General features: G+C 21.6%; 1 protein-coding gene and 1 long non-coding RNA gene across 4 annotated transcripts in view; one reads left to right on the forward strand and one right to left on the reverse strand.

Moving 5' to 3' along the window:
- The window catches only part of LOC107965660, a 36372-nt gene extending 30082 nt beyond the window's left edge, over positions 1-6290 (reverse strand). For both annotated transcript variants that reach the window (XR_003306339.1, XR_003306340.1), the window contains exons 1-2: positions 5794-6290; positions 4604-4768 (exon numbers count right to left, since the gene is read on the reverse strand). This is a non-coding gene — a long non-coding RNA (uncharacterized LOC107965660). The remainder of the gene's footprint in view (positions 1-4603; positions 4769-5793) is intronic.
- Positions 1-18551, forward strand: part of LOC726424 (metabotropic glutamate receptor) — an 81070-nt gene that overhangs the window by 60397 nt on the left and 2122 nt on the right. For both annotated transcript variants that reach the window (XM_026445914.1, XM_026445913.1), the window contains exons 9-11: positions 9798-10121; positions 11711-11993; positions 15953-16152. In XM_026445914.1, coding sequence (XP_026301699.1) covers positions 9798-10121; positions 11711-11993; positions 15953-16152 — 807 coding nt within the window. The remainder of the gene's footprint in view (positions 1-9797; positions 10122-11710; positions 11994-15952; positions 16153-18551) is intronic.

Consider the following 18551-nt stretch of genomic DNA (forward strand, 5'->3'; position numbering starts at 1 on the left):
ACTTTATTTTTGATATGTGATTAAGAAAGAAATCACTACTATTTAAAAGATGAAATCATTTTACTTATAAAAAGAATTATTTTTTATCAGTCATATTCGTTTTCATATGAAGTAATGATGTAAGTAATGGTAATATGCATTCTCATAATAATCTGTCAAAACAATTCACGAATATCCATCAAATGAATACTCAATTTTCGAATATGATGTCCTAGATATTGTGCAGCATATCAAATACTCTAGATATTATAAAATAACTTATATTATATTTATAATATTGAATATCAAATTGAATAGAAAGGAATTTTCATCCAAAGAATGAAAATTCAAAAGATGATTAAATTAGATTTATAATTACCAATATTTTATTAATAATTTTCAATATATCAAAGTTATTATTAAACGTAAAAATAAATAAATTTATTAATAAACATAAAAAAATAAATTTTGAGTTAAAAACTTAATGAAATATCAATCTATAGATATTCATTGATATCTCTTATAGCAACTTTATGAAAAAAACTTTATGAAATTCCAATTATTTTCATCCATTATCGATATTTTAACGATATTATAATATTAAATTGAACATGAAATAATTCATGTACAAACAATAAATGGATGGTTGATAAAAAATGCTTTTATATATTATTTTATTAAATATTTAATAAGATAATAAGATTTAATTAAAAAATTTTTAAATTGATTAGTTTGTTGATTTTATTTGTATATTAGTGGATTGAATATTTTCATTGATAGAACAATTTTATTATTTAATGTATCTTTACGATTTAAATCGTAAACAATTTTTCAAATGAATTTGGAATTGTGTTTTTTCCAAATGAATTGAATTTATTTTTAATGAATTTTAATTTTCTGTGTCTAAATCAATTTTTTTTTCTTCTTTTTAATTGTGAATAAATGAAAATAATTGCTCTTATTGCAGGATTTCACTCTCATTCCATATCTTGCTTCCTCTTCTTGAATGTGTTTTTTTCTTCAAATGCATTTATTAATAAACGAAAATTGTTCTAATTGGAGAATTTCTTCATGTTCGTTTTTCTACATATCTATTTTCTTTTCTCGTAATAATCTTTTCCAATAAACGAAAGTAATTGTTCTAATTAGGGAATTTCTTCACCTTCCTTTCTATATACGTCGTGTGCATCTAATTTTTCGATAATTAACTGATGCTATAAATAGCACTCCAATGCTCGAACAGATTATTCTAATATTCTTTCAACATATACCTTTATTTACATTTACGATTGTTTAAGTAGACATGCCTGAAAATATGTAAATTCATTTGAGAGTGAAACTCAAATTTTTTTTTTTTTCTTCAACATGTTGTTTAAAATTCGATGCTTGAACGATTTAATTGATACTCTCGCCATTTGTAAAAAATATTCTTGAGAATAATTCTCGAAAGTTTTATTTTGAAATTTATTTAAAATTGAAAGCAAACTTCTCTCAAGAGTTGTTAAGAATTTTTTGAAAATTAGATTCTCATTTAAATCATTTTCAGATAGAAAAATATACAAATATATTTTTTCATCTGAAAAAGTATTGTATTCCATCTAAAATTGTATATTTATTGCAACGCTTATATTTTCAAGCTATGAGATAATTGGGTTAATAAGAAGATGTATTAAAATTTTTTTCGAATGGAATAAGCATTAATGTAAAAAAATGTTTTAATAAAGTTTTTAATGCCAAGATTAAAAATTAAAGACCACAAGCTGCATAAAAAGAAAAAATGAAAACTGGATATTTGTGCATATCTATGTACATATATGTATAGACTTAATATATAAAAAAAATATAAAATATTCAAAAATATAATATTGATGTTTGAAAAAAAATGTTCAAACTTCATTTTTTTAGTTGTATATTTTGATATTTTACAAATATCCTTATTCTAATAATAAGAAAATAAAAGAAAGTATTACATTTCCATTATTTTTATTTCTTAAAAAAAAAAAGATATATGTATCTTAAAAAAAAATCCTACATATATATATATGAATAATTTTTGCATCTAATTTGTGTTCATAAATAATCTTTTTCACAATTTGTTTCTTATTAATATTATATATACATTTATTTAATTTGTTTTTTTAAAAACGGTGTATGTTATCAACACCAATTTTTCATTTCTACAGTGAATAATAAACATTTTTTATGTTCTCCAGAAATTATTGTTGAACATAACATTGAATTATTTTCCATCAATGAAGCGATTACATTAACTACAATTACATCTAAAAAGGAATTTTTTTAAAAAATTTTGAAATTTCTATAATATCCCTGATCAAATTTTCATAATTGTTCGGGAATTTTAACGTATTGTGAAAAATAATTTTCATAAAATAATTTCGATTTATAAACACGGCTCAGCATTGTAGTTCCTCGGTATAATTATTAAATATAATCACTATTTCTAACGACTTTATTTAATCATTCTCATTTATTTAATAATTAATTTTATTATATTCTTCGTATATGAAATTGATACATTGATAATTAAAATATAATTATATTTGATTGAAAAAATAAAGAAATAAATATTTTGATAAAAATCATATCAATTATTCATATAAAAGCTATCCAACTAATCTAAATTTAATTGAATGTATAATACGTAATTATCATGTAACAAATATTTGGATTATGAAACGAAGATATTGTGTATCAAATAGGAGGAACATTTTCGTAACGAACATAAATATATATTTTTGTTACACGTTTTAACTTAACAATGTAAGATAATATATTTCATGTTAAAAAGATAAAAAAATCACAAAGAAGAGACTGGAATCAATTTTTTTACAATGAGAATAACATTATCCAATTTTTTTTTTTGTAATTATAAAATCTTTTTATATTTTAATTTTCTTTATATAGTTAACATTTGCATAACTTCTACGTTGATTGAAATTCGTTTGATAAAACATAGTTGATTTTCAAATAATATTTTGTTCTAATGATATTGACACTTGAATTCTAATGATTCAATTTGTTTAATAGAGAATTAATTGAAAGAATTAATAGAAAATTCTTTGAATCTCTTTGTATATTTTGGACCAATCAGAAATTTTTCTCTTCTAATTATTATTATGGTCACTGTTTATAATGCGAGTTTATGTGGATGACCATTTCATAATATGTATTTCATGTTCATTCTATTTCATGTTCATTTAAATTCATTTTAAAACTTTGCAGTTTTTAATATAAATAGCGATACAAAGCAATTTTATTTGTACCAATTTTCTTTTTTCTTTTTGTTTTTTTTCGATATTGATTTCTCAAATTTTACTTATTTTTCAATACCGAAATTTTTTATTTTCAACAATTGAGTTTACTTAATAGATGGCTAATCTTTTTTAATAGTATTGACTTTAGTTTGTTCCTCGATTTTTACTTTTTACGATTCGATTACTATTTTTGCAAATAAGTACATCAAAATTCTATTTTTTATTCAAAACGAGTTTGGACACAGTTGAAATTTGTTCGTTTAAATAGAGATGAATTAAGCATTTTAGCGTAATTGCTAGTTCGATCGCGCTAAGACGATCGTATTAAATTTCGAATTAATATTCTTATAATATAATGCATAAATTTTGTTCATCGTGTTTCTAATGCCAATAAAGAATATTCGAATGTTCGAAAAAGTGAAAATTAATCCTTTATAGTTTCGATTGAATCCGTGGCTTAAAATTTAAATATTCCAATTCACGAACAAATTTTTTCCAATTTTTTCAGTTTTTTTTTCCAATCTGAAATTGTAAATTGTTCATTTCTTTATTATACCATCCAATTTAGGATTTTTGCATATGGAAAAATGATTAATTTCAAATTATATTTTTTCTTCAATACACATTGAATTCACTAATAATTCTAGCAATTGAATTCATTTAATAGAGATAGCAGGATAAGCTATTTGCAAATATGAGTCAAATCAGATCCTCTATTTTTCTATTCAATTTGTACATGTATCAGAGATTTTAATTTTTTAAAAGGTTGCACGTTAATTTTTTAAATTGTACTTTTCCCAAGTATAAATAAAATAATTAATGTTGAGTTTCAAATTATATTTTTTCTTCGATTACATATGATACAACTTGTATAAAAGATTGCTGTAATTTTGTTTCTCGTATTTTTAATGCCAATAAATAACAATCACTTTTCGTTTGAATGATTATTCTTCTGCAATAATTAAATATGATCAAATCCTGATTGAAATCAAGAGTTTGATATATAGATATATTTTATTGTGTGTTTTATTTAAATATAACTTAAACACTAATAATTTATTAAATTAATTAAAAAAAAAATTATTTTTATGAAAATTATTTGATATAAAAAAATATATTTTGCAATGAAATTTCTTTCTGTGGATAAACGTAGAGAATATATATATATAAAGAACGAAGATGAATTTTATTTTCAAAAATAAAAAAAGAAACTATATATAATAATATTATAATAATACAATGTAATATAATAATTTATATCTCTTTACACCAAATAATAATCTTTCATTCAATATTTCAATCGTTTTCAAAATACAGATATATTGTATAAATGAAAAATTTCTACTCACCATATTTGATTTATTCTTTTTCTATGACTGGAAAATTTTTAGATTTGTAATGTTGGTTATCGATTGCTAATGTTGTTGAAGATGTTAAATCCTGATTGTGACGCACACCAACCATGTTAAAATCCTTCTTAATCTTTCAATTTCGTACCATAACGTGATATTCTTCTGGAAAAAAAAATTTTTTTTTTAATGTAAGGAAGAATAAAAAATAACTTTAAAAATTAATTATTAACTTTAAAATTTGTATAAAGAAATCACACTGGCTCATTAACAGGAAGGAATAATTTGATAGTAAATTTGACTGTTAATCTGACTTTCTATAACATTAATTCTCAAATTAATCAATGTAATATAATGTATCAAAAAATTGCTTTGATTTTATTTCTCGTGTTTTTAATGCCGATAAAGAATATTCGAATATTTTGTTAGGATGAACAAGAAAGTTGAAAAATTAATTGAACTTTCATTGTTCTTAATAATTAAATCCTGTGGTGAAATTATTTTAATTGAAATCCAAAATTTAAAGAAATATTTTAAAAGATGACTGAGATTGAATCGTGGATCTAAAATTTTTATAATATAAAACTTTCTATATTATGTATTAAAACATATACAGATGTTACTTCGAACATTCAATGCTATTTATTTAAGTTACAATCATTTTCGTTATAGTCAATGACACTATATCGAATTCTTTATTATACTATTATACATATTATTCATGTAAAATTATTAAATCGCAATTAATGACTTATAATTTGATTAGAGTGAATATTAAAATTCACGCAGGCACTGAATACGAAATTCCGGATCTTTGAATTTTCACTTCTTCAAAGTTCTTCACATTCTTAAAAGTTGTTAAACGAACTGACTTCTCTTCAGTGACAATATTTCCACGAAAAGTCGTAGAGATAGGCATGTCGCTCGCGGATTGGTAAAATTCGTTGAAAGGGGTAGAAGTTGAAGATTGGTTTTAAAAATAAAGAAAAGAGAAGATAATCGTTCTTATCTTCTCAAATCATCCTTGGATAATCGACCAGCTAAGAATTTGCAAAAAATAAAATTATAAATCATGGATTTCGAAAAAATAAGGAGAAGAAATATAAGCAATTATTATACAATTGTGGAAGGCAACTATGGTTCATCATAAATAGTTAGATTTATTGTAAGAAATATGAAAAAAATTTTACTATGCACGATATTGTGATACACGTTTTATGATTCTATGTTGCAATTATAACTTTTGGCAGCAATCAGAATGGCCAGATTCTATTATTATACTTAGTAGCTTAGTTTTTTTCCAGCAAATTTCCACAGAGAGAGAATATGTGACATCACATTATCCCCACTGCGACGAAACTCACGACGAAGCCCACAAACGAAAATCATCTCACCTAAGTGCCTGAATCTAGCAATGGTGATAGGGATAATGTGATGTTACATTACCCCCACTACGCCAAGCTAAGCGTCGTATAGTGTCACGTGACGTGTCTAATCTAGTAACAAGAGTGGGGATATTTTGACGTCATATTATCCCCACTATTGCCAAACAAAAAATCGTATCACGTGACGTGCCTCTGCCTAATCTAGCAATAGTAGTGGGGATAATGTGATCACCAAACGTTGGTTGAATCGTATCTGATCTAGCAATAGTAACGGGCATAACGTGACTTCATATATTCTCCTTGTATGGAAATTAAAACATGTTTAGTTTAAAGATAGTATAAAGTTTAAATCTAATAATTTTATCAATTATAAAACTATCCGAATTATAGTCTGAATTTGTATCACTTTTTGTGAATGATTTTTTTATTGATTCATATTATATCATATTTATATGATTATTATTATATTTATATATTATATAACTTCTTGAAGTGAATTTATATAATTGTTTCGAGTGAATTTGTATTTGATTTATGCTTGAAATCTTCTTTATTGGATTTTTCTCAAAATCTTCAGGTTGTATTTTAATTATTGTCAAAAAATTTATTTTCAAAATAAATGGTATTTTGAAAGTAAATTCGCTGCTCTTCCTTGTATCCTTAATATTTTTAATTGGTGAGAGGGATATTAAATATTTAAATATTTGATAAATGTGAGATATTCGGTTTTTTTGAAAGATCTCGAGCTTTTTTTTCAAATTGTGATTTTAAACGTTAAAATAAAACTGTGTAGAAAAAATATACATTTTCTATTCATATGCATTAAAATTAATTAATTTAAAAATAAATAAAAATTTTTATTTAATAATTAATGGTAATTAAAATTTTATATTTGTTTTTATTGCTAAAAGAATGTTTTTTATGAAAAATTAATTTGTATTAAGAAACATATAAAACATAATGAAAGTTATACAGTATTCAGAACATAATATAATATAACAGATACAATAATTAAAGTAATTTTTGAACTTATTATGTATATATTAATTTTTTTAGTAATAAATTTTAATATTATTTTGAAATTTCACTTTCAAAAAATGAATCAATTTTTCAATTACAAAAAAAAAATATTGAATTATAATTTAAATCTATTAAAATATTGAATTCATCATAAAAAATTCATCAATTTTTTCTTTTTTTCAGTAAGAACACAGTGATATTAATATTATTAATCATCTAGTATTAAGAATCCAAAATAGAAATTAAAAGTCATATGGCATCATATGCATTATTATTACAAAGGTAAAAAAAATTAGAAAATTATTATCAATTTATTTATACAATTTTGTAAAATTCTATATCAAAGATAATTAATATTTTAAATCAATTATATGATAATTAAATGAAGATTGATTGAAAATAATTGATGTTAAGTAAATTAATGCATAATTCATCATATATATATCAGATATCATTTATATAAGTTAAACTATATTTGAAAAAAGAATAAGAAAATTAAAATAAAAATGACTTATTTGAATACAAATTCTATAAGTAAAGTTAAAGAACACAATAACAAATATTCTAATGCTATAGGTACTATTCCTGGCAAAAACTTTTTGATTAAATAATGATATACAAAATTTTTAAAAATAATTGTAATTTTTGAAATGTAAAATATCAAACTCACGGATGTTAAATCAATTTGTAAAATAAAAAACAATTATAAAAAACATAATTTAAACTTTCTTTCTATCAAAAAAAAAAACAATGAAAAAGCAAAGCTTTAGTTGAACATATACTTAATATTAATAATATATAATAAATGCAATTATACATGAAACGTCGTAAAATATTTATTAGATATTTAATAAAGAAAATTTTAAAAAATAAATTTATAATTCGTTTATTTTTTTTGTAAATTCACGAACAATAAAAAAAAATTTATGACTTATCTATTCAAGAAGTAGAAAATTTCTCGCATATAATAACAGAAAATTTTCTGTTATTATCGATTTCCTAAGCAGGAGCTCTAGGATGATGTGGTCTAGAATAATGCTGTTTTTAAGAAGAGTTTGGACTAGCAATTGTATATGCTTAAGATATTCTAGCTGAAGTGTAACATAATCTCAAATCCAAGGTTAAATCTAGCTATGGCTAATTTAATATTTACTTTTAGGAAAATTGATAAATATATGCCGATTGATTATCACTGTATCCAGAGAAGAAGAAAATTTTAATAGTTAAGAAAATTAATAATAAAGAAAGTTAATATTAATAATTTATTATTCAAAACATCGAATAATTGCAAATAATATAGTGTAGTTAACCGATCGAGGTTATGTGAAGAATGAATCAACTATACAATCATGAATAAATGTTATTCATTAAAAATTTTAAATAAAGTTATTTAAACAATAACTTAAAGTAATTTTATTTAAAATTTTTAACAAGATTATTATATATTATATCAACTATAAATAAATTATTCAATCATTTTAATAATTACTTAAACTAACTTATTCAAAATTTTTAACTAATTACTTCTTCAACGGCTTCTGAACTCTGACCATATCTTTGTATGACTAACTTAATCGAAGAATTTTCCACTTATTGGCTATTGTTATGCCCTACCATGATCCTTTCAATTGAAAAGGATTTCTGAGGACATTCACGAAAAAAAAAAAAAAGAAAAATTTAATAATGATTTAATTTAACAATGAAAATATAGAATTAAACGTCGTTGAAGAAGTAAGAAATCTAATTAAAATATTCTCTAATAAAGTTATTTTAAATAACTTATTAAAATATTTGAATAATATTTATTCGTAGCTAGTATAATTGATAATATATAATATCATATAATCATTTGGCAATACAATTATCTGTTATTCGATGCTTTGCAAAAAACAATTTTCAACTTCAACTATTAAAATTTTGCCCATCTCTGTGAGCAACTCATACCGTCAGATAGAATCAATAGATAATTTTATAATCACATTAATCATATTCTGATTATTAAATACAATCTTACTACGATATTGAGAGACTCATATCTCGTATAAATAAGCATATTACAATTATAATACAATTTATTTATTTGTTGTAAAAAAATATATTACCTGTTACCAATATCCAGCTGATAATCAATTGAAAAATCATTCTATCAAGCTTAGGTTATCGAACTCTCATCCATCACTAAACTATTGCAAATGCAATCATTCGTAATAATAAATTTTTTTCAATATTGTCACAGCCATTTTGATTGTTTCTTTTATACGAAAAATAATTGTTTTTGTGAAAATCAGTATATACGCTATTGAAAATTTTATTCGATTTTTGATAAGAATATTTATTTCAATATTATTTTTGTTTAAATTTATTAAGCAATATTATTTGAAAAGATAATTTTTGCGTTTTGCATCTTTTCAAACTATTGCATTGTAATTATATTAAAAATTGTATATTAAAATATTGTATATTAAAAAATAAACAAAAATATAATTCTGTAGTTAACGAATTATATTTCATTCTTATTTCCATTTTGTTGAATAGCTTTTCGTTTTCAAGATATAAGCAAATATGCATTATTTTTCAACCAATTCTCATATTTTCTTCTAATTATCATTTTTCACTGGATTTTACTTCACAATATACAAAAATTTAAATTATGTGTTTTACATTTACACCGTATTATTTTACATTTCAAAAATTACAATATACCTAGTGAATTTCGCGTTTTGAGATATATTTTTTTAAAATAAAATATTGCCAGGGATAGTATCTATTTTTTTATGTTAATTATATAGTGAATGAACGAGAACAACCGATATTACAATTGGATCGAGAGAAATTGCGATTTCGTGGCGAACAAGGGACCGAGTTCCCCACTTCTTCATGTCCCCATCCATGCGGTTCGAATCGTATCATGGTTCCAAAGAAAGAGGATCCTTGCTGTTGGACATGCCAGAGTTGCGGCATCTATCAGTACAAAGTGGACGAACACAAGTGCGACGACTGCAGAGTGGGTACGATACCGACTGAGAATGGAACTGGATGTGATCCTATTCCCGAAGAATTCGTCGAATATTCGAATCCCTGGGCGATTTTTGCGATAACAATAGCCATTTCCGGTAATCTCAGGCAGTGAATTTAACCTGTCTTTTCACTTTATTTAAATCTAACTAACTGACGAATCAATTGTAGCTTTTCGTTTGTTCGAAATATAAAAGAATAATATCATATCTTTAAAACAGGACAATTTCTTTCCCATCGTTACTTTACTTCTATAGTATTATTAATTTCCTCACCATGGATCATTCTTATTCCTCTATCATGCTTTACTTCATGTGAATGCAAATATAAAGATACAATAATATCTATTCCCAGCCTTTTCCATCATTCTTCATAGGATTATGACAGGCGTGTAGAAATGGGATGAAAAACCACATACATTAATTGCGTAAACTTTACGTAATTGTGAATATACATCTACAATTGTTCGTATAAGAATCGGTTAAATAAGAGTCATGCAACTTCTCGAGGAAAAAATGTAAGATCGAAAGCCAGATTCGTGTGGTTTTTCAGAGAGAAAAAAGTAAACCGTAATCTTTGACTATTTATAAACAACTATTCGAGAAAAAGCCTGGAGTCATATTATCTCCATTGCCTATATATTAGGCAGATAAGATGCTTGGTTTTAACGAAACTGATCACGTGATGTACCTCTGTCTATAATATAATAGTGGTAGTGAGAATAACATGACGTCATTTGACATGATGCGCGAAAATTTGGCTATATGATATGTCTAATAACAAAATAGTAATAATGGTGATAATGTGACATCATGTATTTTTCTCATGCAAAAATTCACAGAATCGAGTCACTTTTAATAGTAAAAATGATAGCGTTATTCAGTTACTATTAAGTTAAAAAAATACTTTGTATCACACATATTTTCATAATTGATCGAAACAGTTTTATAAAATATATTGTTTGATAAAGAAAATAAATGAATATATTAAATATAATTGAAAAAAAAAATGTTATGATTTTGGCATAAATTCATTCTATTAAAAGAATGTAATTTGACAATTATGCTAGTGACAAAATATGCTTTCATAATCTATATAGAATCTTATTATACAAATACATTTATATTAATGCATGATACAATATGAATATTATGTTTACAACTAAGTGACTCGATTTGATGAACAGATTATAGCATGATTAGAAAAGATATTTTCATTATCCTTCATAGACAAATAATATATGCATAAAGTTTGTTCTAGTAATTTGTATGATACGTATAAAATAAATATAAGAAAACTTTCTTTATTTTTTAAATAATTGATTATCAATTTTCTTTTATAGATAAAATATTTTGATTAAAACACAAACTTAGGCACTTAGTAACACAATAAGCAATTTTGTTTTAATCTAACTTAAACCAACCGTGATAAGAAATATGGAAAATCCAAAATATAAAAAATCGCAAAATATATTAGCCATAATTTTATCGTTTGTTATAACGTTGCTAATTTTTGGTTTATTAATTTAACATTACATTTTCTCTTTTACTACAATTCTCTCGAAATGGCAGCAAACATATAATTCTGCCGAGAACCGAATTAAGGTTATGTTGATATTTAATTAAGGTTATATTATATTATTGTTGAAACAGCCAACGATTCAGAGAATCTCAAAATTGCGTTACAGGTATAGGTTTGACCATGTTCGTTTGTTCGGTGTTTTGGATCTACCGCGAGACTCCGATGATCAAAGCGTCCGGCAGAGAATTATCCTTCTTGTTGTTGCTCGGCGCGTTTGGATGCTTCTCAATGACGTTCGCCGTCGTGGCTAAGCCTAGTGTCGAGAGTTGCGCCATAGTTCGTTTTGGAATTGGATTTTGCTACACGGTTTGTTACGCTGCACTCACGACTAAGATCAACAGAATTCATAGGATATTCAACGATCCTGGACGAAATCTACATGAACGACGGTAAAAAGATTTCGATTTCGAAATTTATCAACATTATTCGATTAATGACAATACAATTCTTAATAAAAAATATCGATCATTTTTTAAATAGAATAGAACTAATATTCCATTGATATGATTCCATGAATTTTTCAAATATTTCGAATATTCGTTTTTTTTCTCATGATTGAAATGACTAATTAAATAATAATTAATTGAAATAAATAATTAAATGAAAAAAGATCTAAATTTAGGTCTAGAATATATTGAATTATATTTTGTATTTAAACATTCATAATTTTTAAATATATTATTTATAACTATAAATTTTAAAATTGTTTTTAGAATTTACTTTTCAAATTCTATTAATTTAAAAAACAATTGAAAACATATCTAAATTTGATATCTAAAAAAATAAAATTTCATCCGATTGAAATTTATTATTTATAATCAGTTTAAATCGCGTTAGATGAAGTGAAATAGATAGAATTTAAACTGCAATGATAGAATCATAAAATAATTGAACAATTTCACTTTCACTACTTACTTTAATCTGATGCAAATTTATAACTTGATAAATAAATTTCAATTAATATTTTTGTATAACAATTTTTGCATTTGTTTTAGTATAAATATATTAATATGTTATATAACTAATTGCTATATAAAATATATGTATATGATATAGACAATATATAAATTACCAAAAATTAAAAATATTAAAAGCTAGTCTTAACAACTTGAAAAATTATTGAAAAGAAGACGAAAGAAATAAAAAAAAGAAAAAACTGTCTGTTCAAAATGAATTATTTCTATTATTATATAAAAATAAATTATAATACATAAAAAAAACAAATGAATAATAATAAAATAATGATAAATAATACAATAATGCCTTATATTCTAATCTTTGCTTTATAAATTCCATTTTTTAGAAGTGGAATGGTTTTTATAAATATATTAATCAATATATTTAAAAACTCAAATAACATTGTTTCCCTCTATTTTTCTATTTATTTCACATTGAAATAAAATTTTTGATATAAATTTAGTTTTGCAAGATGATTTTGATATAAAATATTACATAATTAGGAAAAATATATAATAATAATAATAAATATAAATGAGTAATAATAATTAAATTTTTAATCAAGTAATGTAATTATCCAATATATTTATGATAATTTTATCGATCAAAAAAATAACCGAAATAATAATAATCTTTAAATAAACAATCAAATATTACTTCTTTTATATTGTAAGATAACAAGACAGTGTTTCTCAACTTATAGATTGCAATCCAATATTAGATTGCCTAAAATTTTTAATGAATCATAAGAACCACTTTTAAATGTGTATGATTTTTTTTATATTTATTTATATAGAATGTCTCATTTAAATAAATTATTGATAACATTGATAACATTGAAAAATATTTTTCAAAGCTTTTTACAAAAATTGAATTTAACATATTATTTGATGAAGAAATTTTAAATAAGAAATTTCTTTTCAGATTGAAACATATTGAAATATAAATCAATATAGCTAATCATTTTCTATTAAAAATAATAATAATAATAAAAAAATAGTAAAATCGTATACAAAAAATTTATTATTAGTTTAAAATATATTTTAATATTCAATATTATAAAATTTACAATATGAAAGACAAGGAAAAATATACAATGTGGTAATTTTTTTTTTAAAATAAAAATTTTTCTTTGTCTTATCATCGATTTTCGAAATACATGCGAATAAATCGATTTAAATAAAACATTCTGTATAATAATTCTAGATTATAAAATTTTTATATTATAAACATTTAAATTTAGATAAAATTATAAATATAATATATATTATAAACAATTATATTTATATTAGATTACGTGGCAGAAATGTTACTTTCGACCTTCATAATTTGATTCTTGAAAAAGAATGCAGTTAATATTTCGAAGACAATACATATTGTGTCTTTCAATTGAATAATTAGCTTTAAAACATACTTGATGATCTATTATTCATTATCGATTGTAATATTATATCATTATCATTTATTATGAATTTTTTTTCAATTATTAATTATTATTTATTAAAATTTATTATCATATAATAAAATGATTCATTTTAAACAGATAATATTTTTTTCTCCTTTATTTTTCTTCTTTCTTTGTTTATCTTTTAAGGTCAAACTAATTTTCAATAATATTTTTAACTTATTATACTTTCGTATAACCAATTTTCTATATATTTTCGAACTAAATTATATAATATTGAAGATTATAAAAATTATAAATATAACAACAAAATATCATTTAAATTATATCAGATATATTTGAAATATATCTGTTAATTATGTTATAAAATTTTTTTAGATAGAAAATAAATGGTTTGAAAAGATATATTATTTGATATAAAAGACTTTTTTTATCATGAAACTATATAGAATGTATGAAAATGAATTTCGTTTTTTTAAATAGAATCATAATTTTTATATATCGATATATTTATATTTATTTCCTCTAAACAATTTTGAAATTATTTATGCCAAAAAATTAACAAGTTAGAAAAATATTTAAATTTTATAGAATTTATCGTACAAAAGATAAGAAATAATATTTAATATTATTTAATATTTTTACAAAATTTAAGTTAAAATATCTCTCAAATTAATAATAATTTTTTAATATAATCGATTTAATTATTTCTTTCAAAAAATTATTTATATATCAAAAAAATCATTAACTTAAAATTTATTTTATTTTGAAATTTGTAAAACTTATTATATGAAAAATAAAAAATAAATGATATTTTATTTATTATTTTTCTTTTTTATACAAATTTTAATTAATGAAATTTAAGTTGAAATATTTTTTAATAAATTAATGCACGAAAAATATATGATTCCATATAAAAAAACAAAAATTATTTATTTAAAAAAAATTAATAACATCAAAATGTTCTTTCTTCGAAATTGTTCAATTTTATCTGAAACATTTTTTAATATTATTTCAATTTCCATCATTTAACTCCATATTCTTACATTAAACATATCATTTATAATATTTTGTATACAATCTCATTAAGTAATCAGCTATATTTTATTCCTTTTAATGAATGACAGTTTTTCTTCTTATGTCAATAATTCCGAAAATCAGATCTTCTTTTTCAATATCTCAATTTACAAATAATGAATTTCACGTTAGATATGTTATTACTAATTATTCGTAACAATATTATCAAAAATAAGAGAAATAATATAAAATTGATAGATTAGCATATACAATAATATAAAAAAATAATTATAAATATAAAAATAATTATAAAAAAATGAGAATATAAAAAGTAATAGTTAATAGAATTCTGTCATCAATTGAATAATGTTCTTTAATAATAATAATGTATATAAGGTATCTTAAAAATATGAGAATATCTCTTAATTGGAGTTAATTTTAAGCAACATTTTGTAGAAATTTTCAGTTTTCTTAACGACTTGTTAACAAAAAACATTGGCTAATTATAGATCGCATAGCTTAATTGAAACGATAGTGTTGGCTATAAACGGAGTACGAACGATATTGTTCGAAGTAACACATATATCGAAGAAAATATATTGAATATTATAGTTTATTTATTATTTATAATATAATTCGATATAATATTTTTATCGATAATTAAATATTTGTTATATTCAATTTGTTATATTTTACAAATATATTCATATTTGTTATATTTTCTTCGATATATATGTTGCTTGAACTTGTTCGAATTCGATTAGTTGGTTCGTAGCCAACACTACCGGTTCGACTAGATTAGGCGCGCTTTGTAATTGGTCAGTATTTTTTGTTAAAAATGTAAAACTGTAACAAAAATTTTTGCAAAAAAAAAATGTTGCTTGAAATTGCTTCAAAAATCTGAGGTTAATAATAAATGTTTCCATATTTTTTAGACACTCTGTATAATGTATAATAATGTATTCACAGCTTTACCAGTCCACGATCTCAATTAATGATCGCATCGATCCTAATTCTGATCGAAATCGTGTTCGATGTGAGTTGGTTATTGAAGGAACCACCAGCTGTAGAACACTCGTATTCTAGAAGATCTGCGAATGTCAGAGTTTGTCGAGGTTCTGAGAACGGTTCTTACGTGATTGGTTTATTCTATCCATTCTTGTTGACCGGTAAGTATAATAATACTTTAGCATTCAGTGCACTTTTTATTTAAAATATATGATAAACTAACAAAAAATTCGTGGATTCCAGAATTCAAAAAAAAAGAAAACAAAATGATTTTGAAAGAATCCCAGGAAAAATTTTAAACTAGAATTTGTTTTAAAAAATGTTTCAACTTCTTCAATGAAATTGACATATTGTTTAGTTTTCTTTTAAATTAAAATTATTCTAAAAAAAAAATTAAAATTTATTGAAGAATTTTTCATTAGAAAATTTATTAATAAAAAATAAAAAATTCAAAGCACTTAATAATATTTTATTTTACTTAACAATCATTCAAGCTTTCAAAATATTAAATAACAGTTTCTTTAACGACTCATAATATTTCAAAAAATTAAACAATGATAAAATTGTAAAATTTTAAAGATTTTAAAGAAAAAAGATAATTTCATTTTTTTATTTTATTTTACAACGAAAAACATAATGATCATTAACTTTAATGAAAATAACTTTATCTTTAATGACTTTAAATTATTTATATTAGAAAAAAAAATATTATTGCAATAAATATTTTAATAAACAATAATAAACTTTAAAATATTCAAGAAAAAATGTTTATTTATGTAACCAATTTTTAATAATTCTTTATTATTTATTAAGATTTGTTATTAATATTTATTACTGAAATACTTGGTACGATTACTATTATATATTATTATTAATAAAAATCATTTAGTTTAATACTTATATTGAATATTATTTAAGAAATAAAGAATAAATTTTCAATTAAGATATAAAAAAAAATATAAAATGATATAAAAAAATATTTTCTCAAATAATCAATTCTTTAATTTATTTTTTATTTAATCATATAATATACATAAAATCAAAATAAATATTATTTATCAGCTAGTAATTAACATTATTTGAAATAATTATTTTTTATTATTATTTGAAATAAATTTTGTGCAAATCTGCTTCTTGATTCATCATAAATTGAAAGATACAAAATTTATGAATACACAATATATATATATATATATATATATATATATATATATATATATTTTCTTTTTTCGCTTTCTAATGAAATGAATTGCAATATTTATGAAATATCGAAATTTCTATTCTAAGAAGAATTTATATTCGAAAGCCTCGATAAGAAATTCATTTAAATAATGTGAGACATAAGGAAAAACATTAACAAAATTAAATATGTTATGCATATATTCTTTTAAACTACTTTTATAGTAAATTATATTTATCTTCATATTCCAAAAATTGAGATCATAGAAAGAATAATTTTTTTTTTAAATATTTAAATTTCTTATGTGTCTCTGTCTTGATATGAAAAATAAAATTTATTATTATAAGATGAAAAACATCATATTTATATATTCAAAATATACGTTGATAGAATGATAGGATGACCTCTAATCATCCGATTAAATGATTCTATGTGAAATAATGAATAGAAATGAAAAAATACAAATTTTGGATTTAAAACTTCGTTTTCGAATAAATAAATGAATCAATTTTTCGAAAATTTATCAGGTATCGACAGAAAATTATTTTATATGTGAAACTAAACAAAAAATAAGGAAGAATATTATTTTTTTTTTTCTCCATTTAAATCTTTTTAAGAAAATCGTATAATCAAGAAGTATTATATGTATGTAAAAATAATCAAAATTAAAAAAAATTCTATTTTCTTTTTTTAATCAATGACTTTTATCATTTTTGTCATTTATTAATTATTATTATTATTATTATTTATTAGAATTTATTAATTTTATTATTTATTAAATTTTGAATGATATTCAAAATTCAATTATCAAAAGTGAATACATACAATCAAGAATTATCTTATTGTACATAGAGATAATTAAAATTAATTCTATTTTTTTTTTGTCAGTGATTTTCATGATTTTTCAGATATCAATTTTCATTTATTAGAATTTATTTATTTATTAAAATTATTGTTAAATTTTGTTATCGTTTGAAACTTTCATATTGAAAGTTCAATAATATTTTGAAATTCAATAATATATGATTGAAATCAAAAAAAAAAATCGTATTCGTAGCAAATTTCAAATTTTGTTATTATTATAATAATAATAACAAAACTTTAGAAGAGAAAGATTTATCATTCAATTCATTTTGAGTTTAGTTATAAAAAAATTTTTTAGTATTTTTTCGATTAAATTTTTCCAAAAGAAAAAAAAGAAAAGTATATTTATTTTTCTATTTATTAATAATATAAAAATATCTATGAAAAAAATAAATTGATAAAAATTGAAATTGAAATGAATTTTGAGCCTGTTTGCTTTGTTATATAACTTTTTTTTTCACAAAGTTATATTAATAATTTAAAATATCGATACTTTTTCATTGAATATTTATCATC

Source organism: Apis mellifera, linkage group LG16 (genome assembly GCF_003254395.2).
Source record: "Apis mellifera strain DH4 linkage group LG16, Amel_HAv3.1, whole genome shotgun sequence".
NCBI classification, from domain to species: domain Eukaryota; kingdom Metazoa; phylum Arthropoda; class Insecta; order Hymenoptera; family Apidae; genus Apis; species Apis mellifera.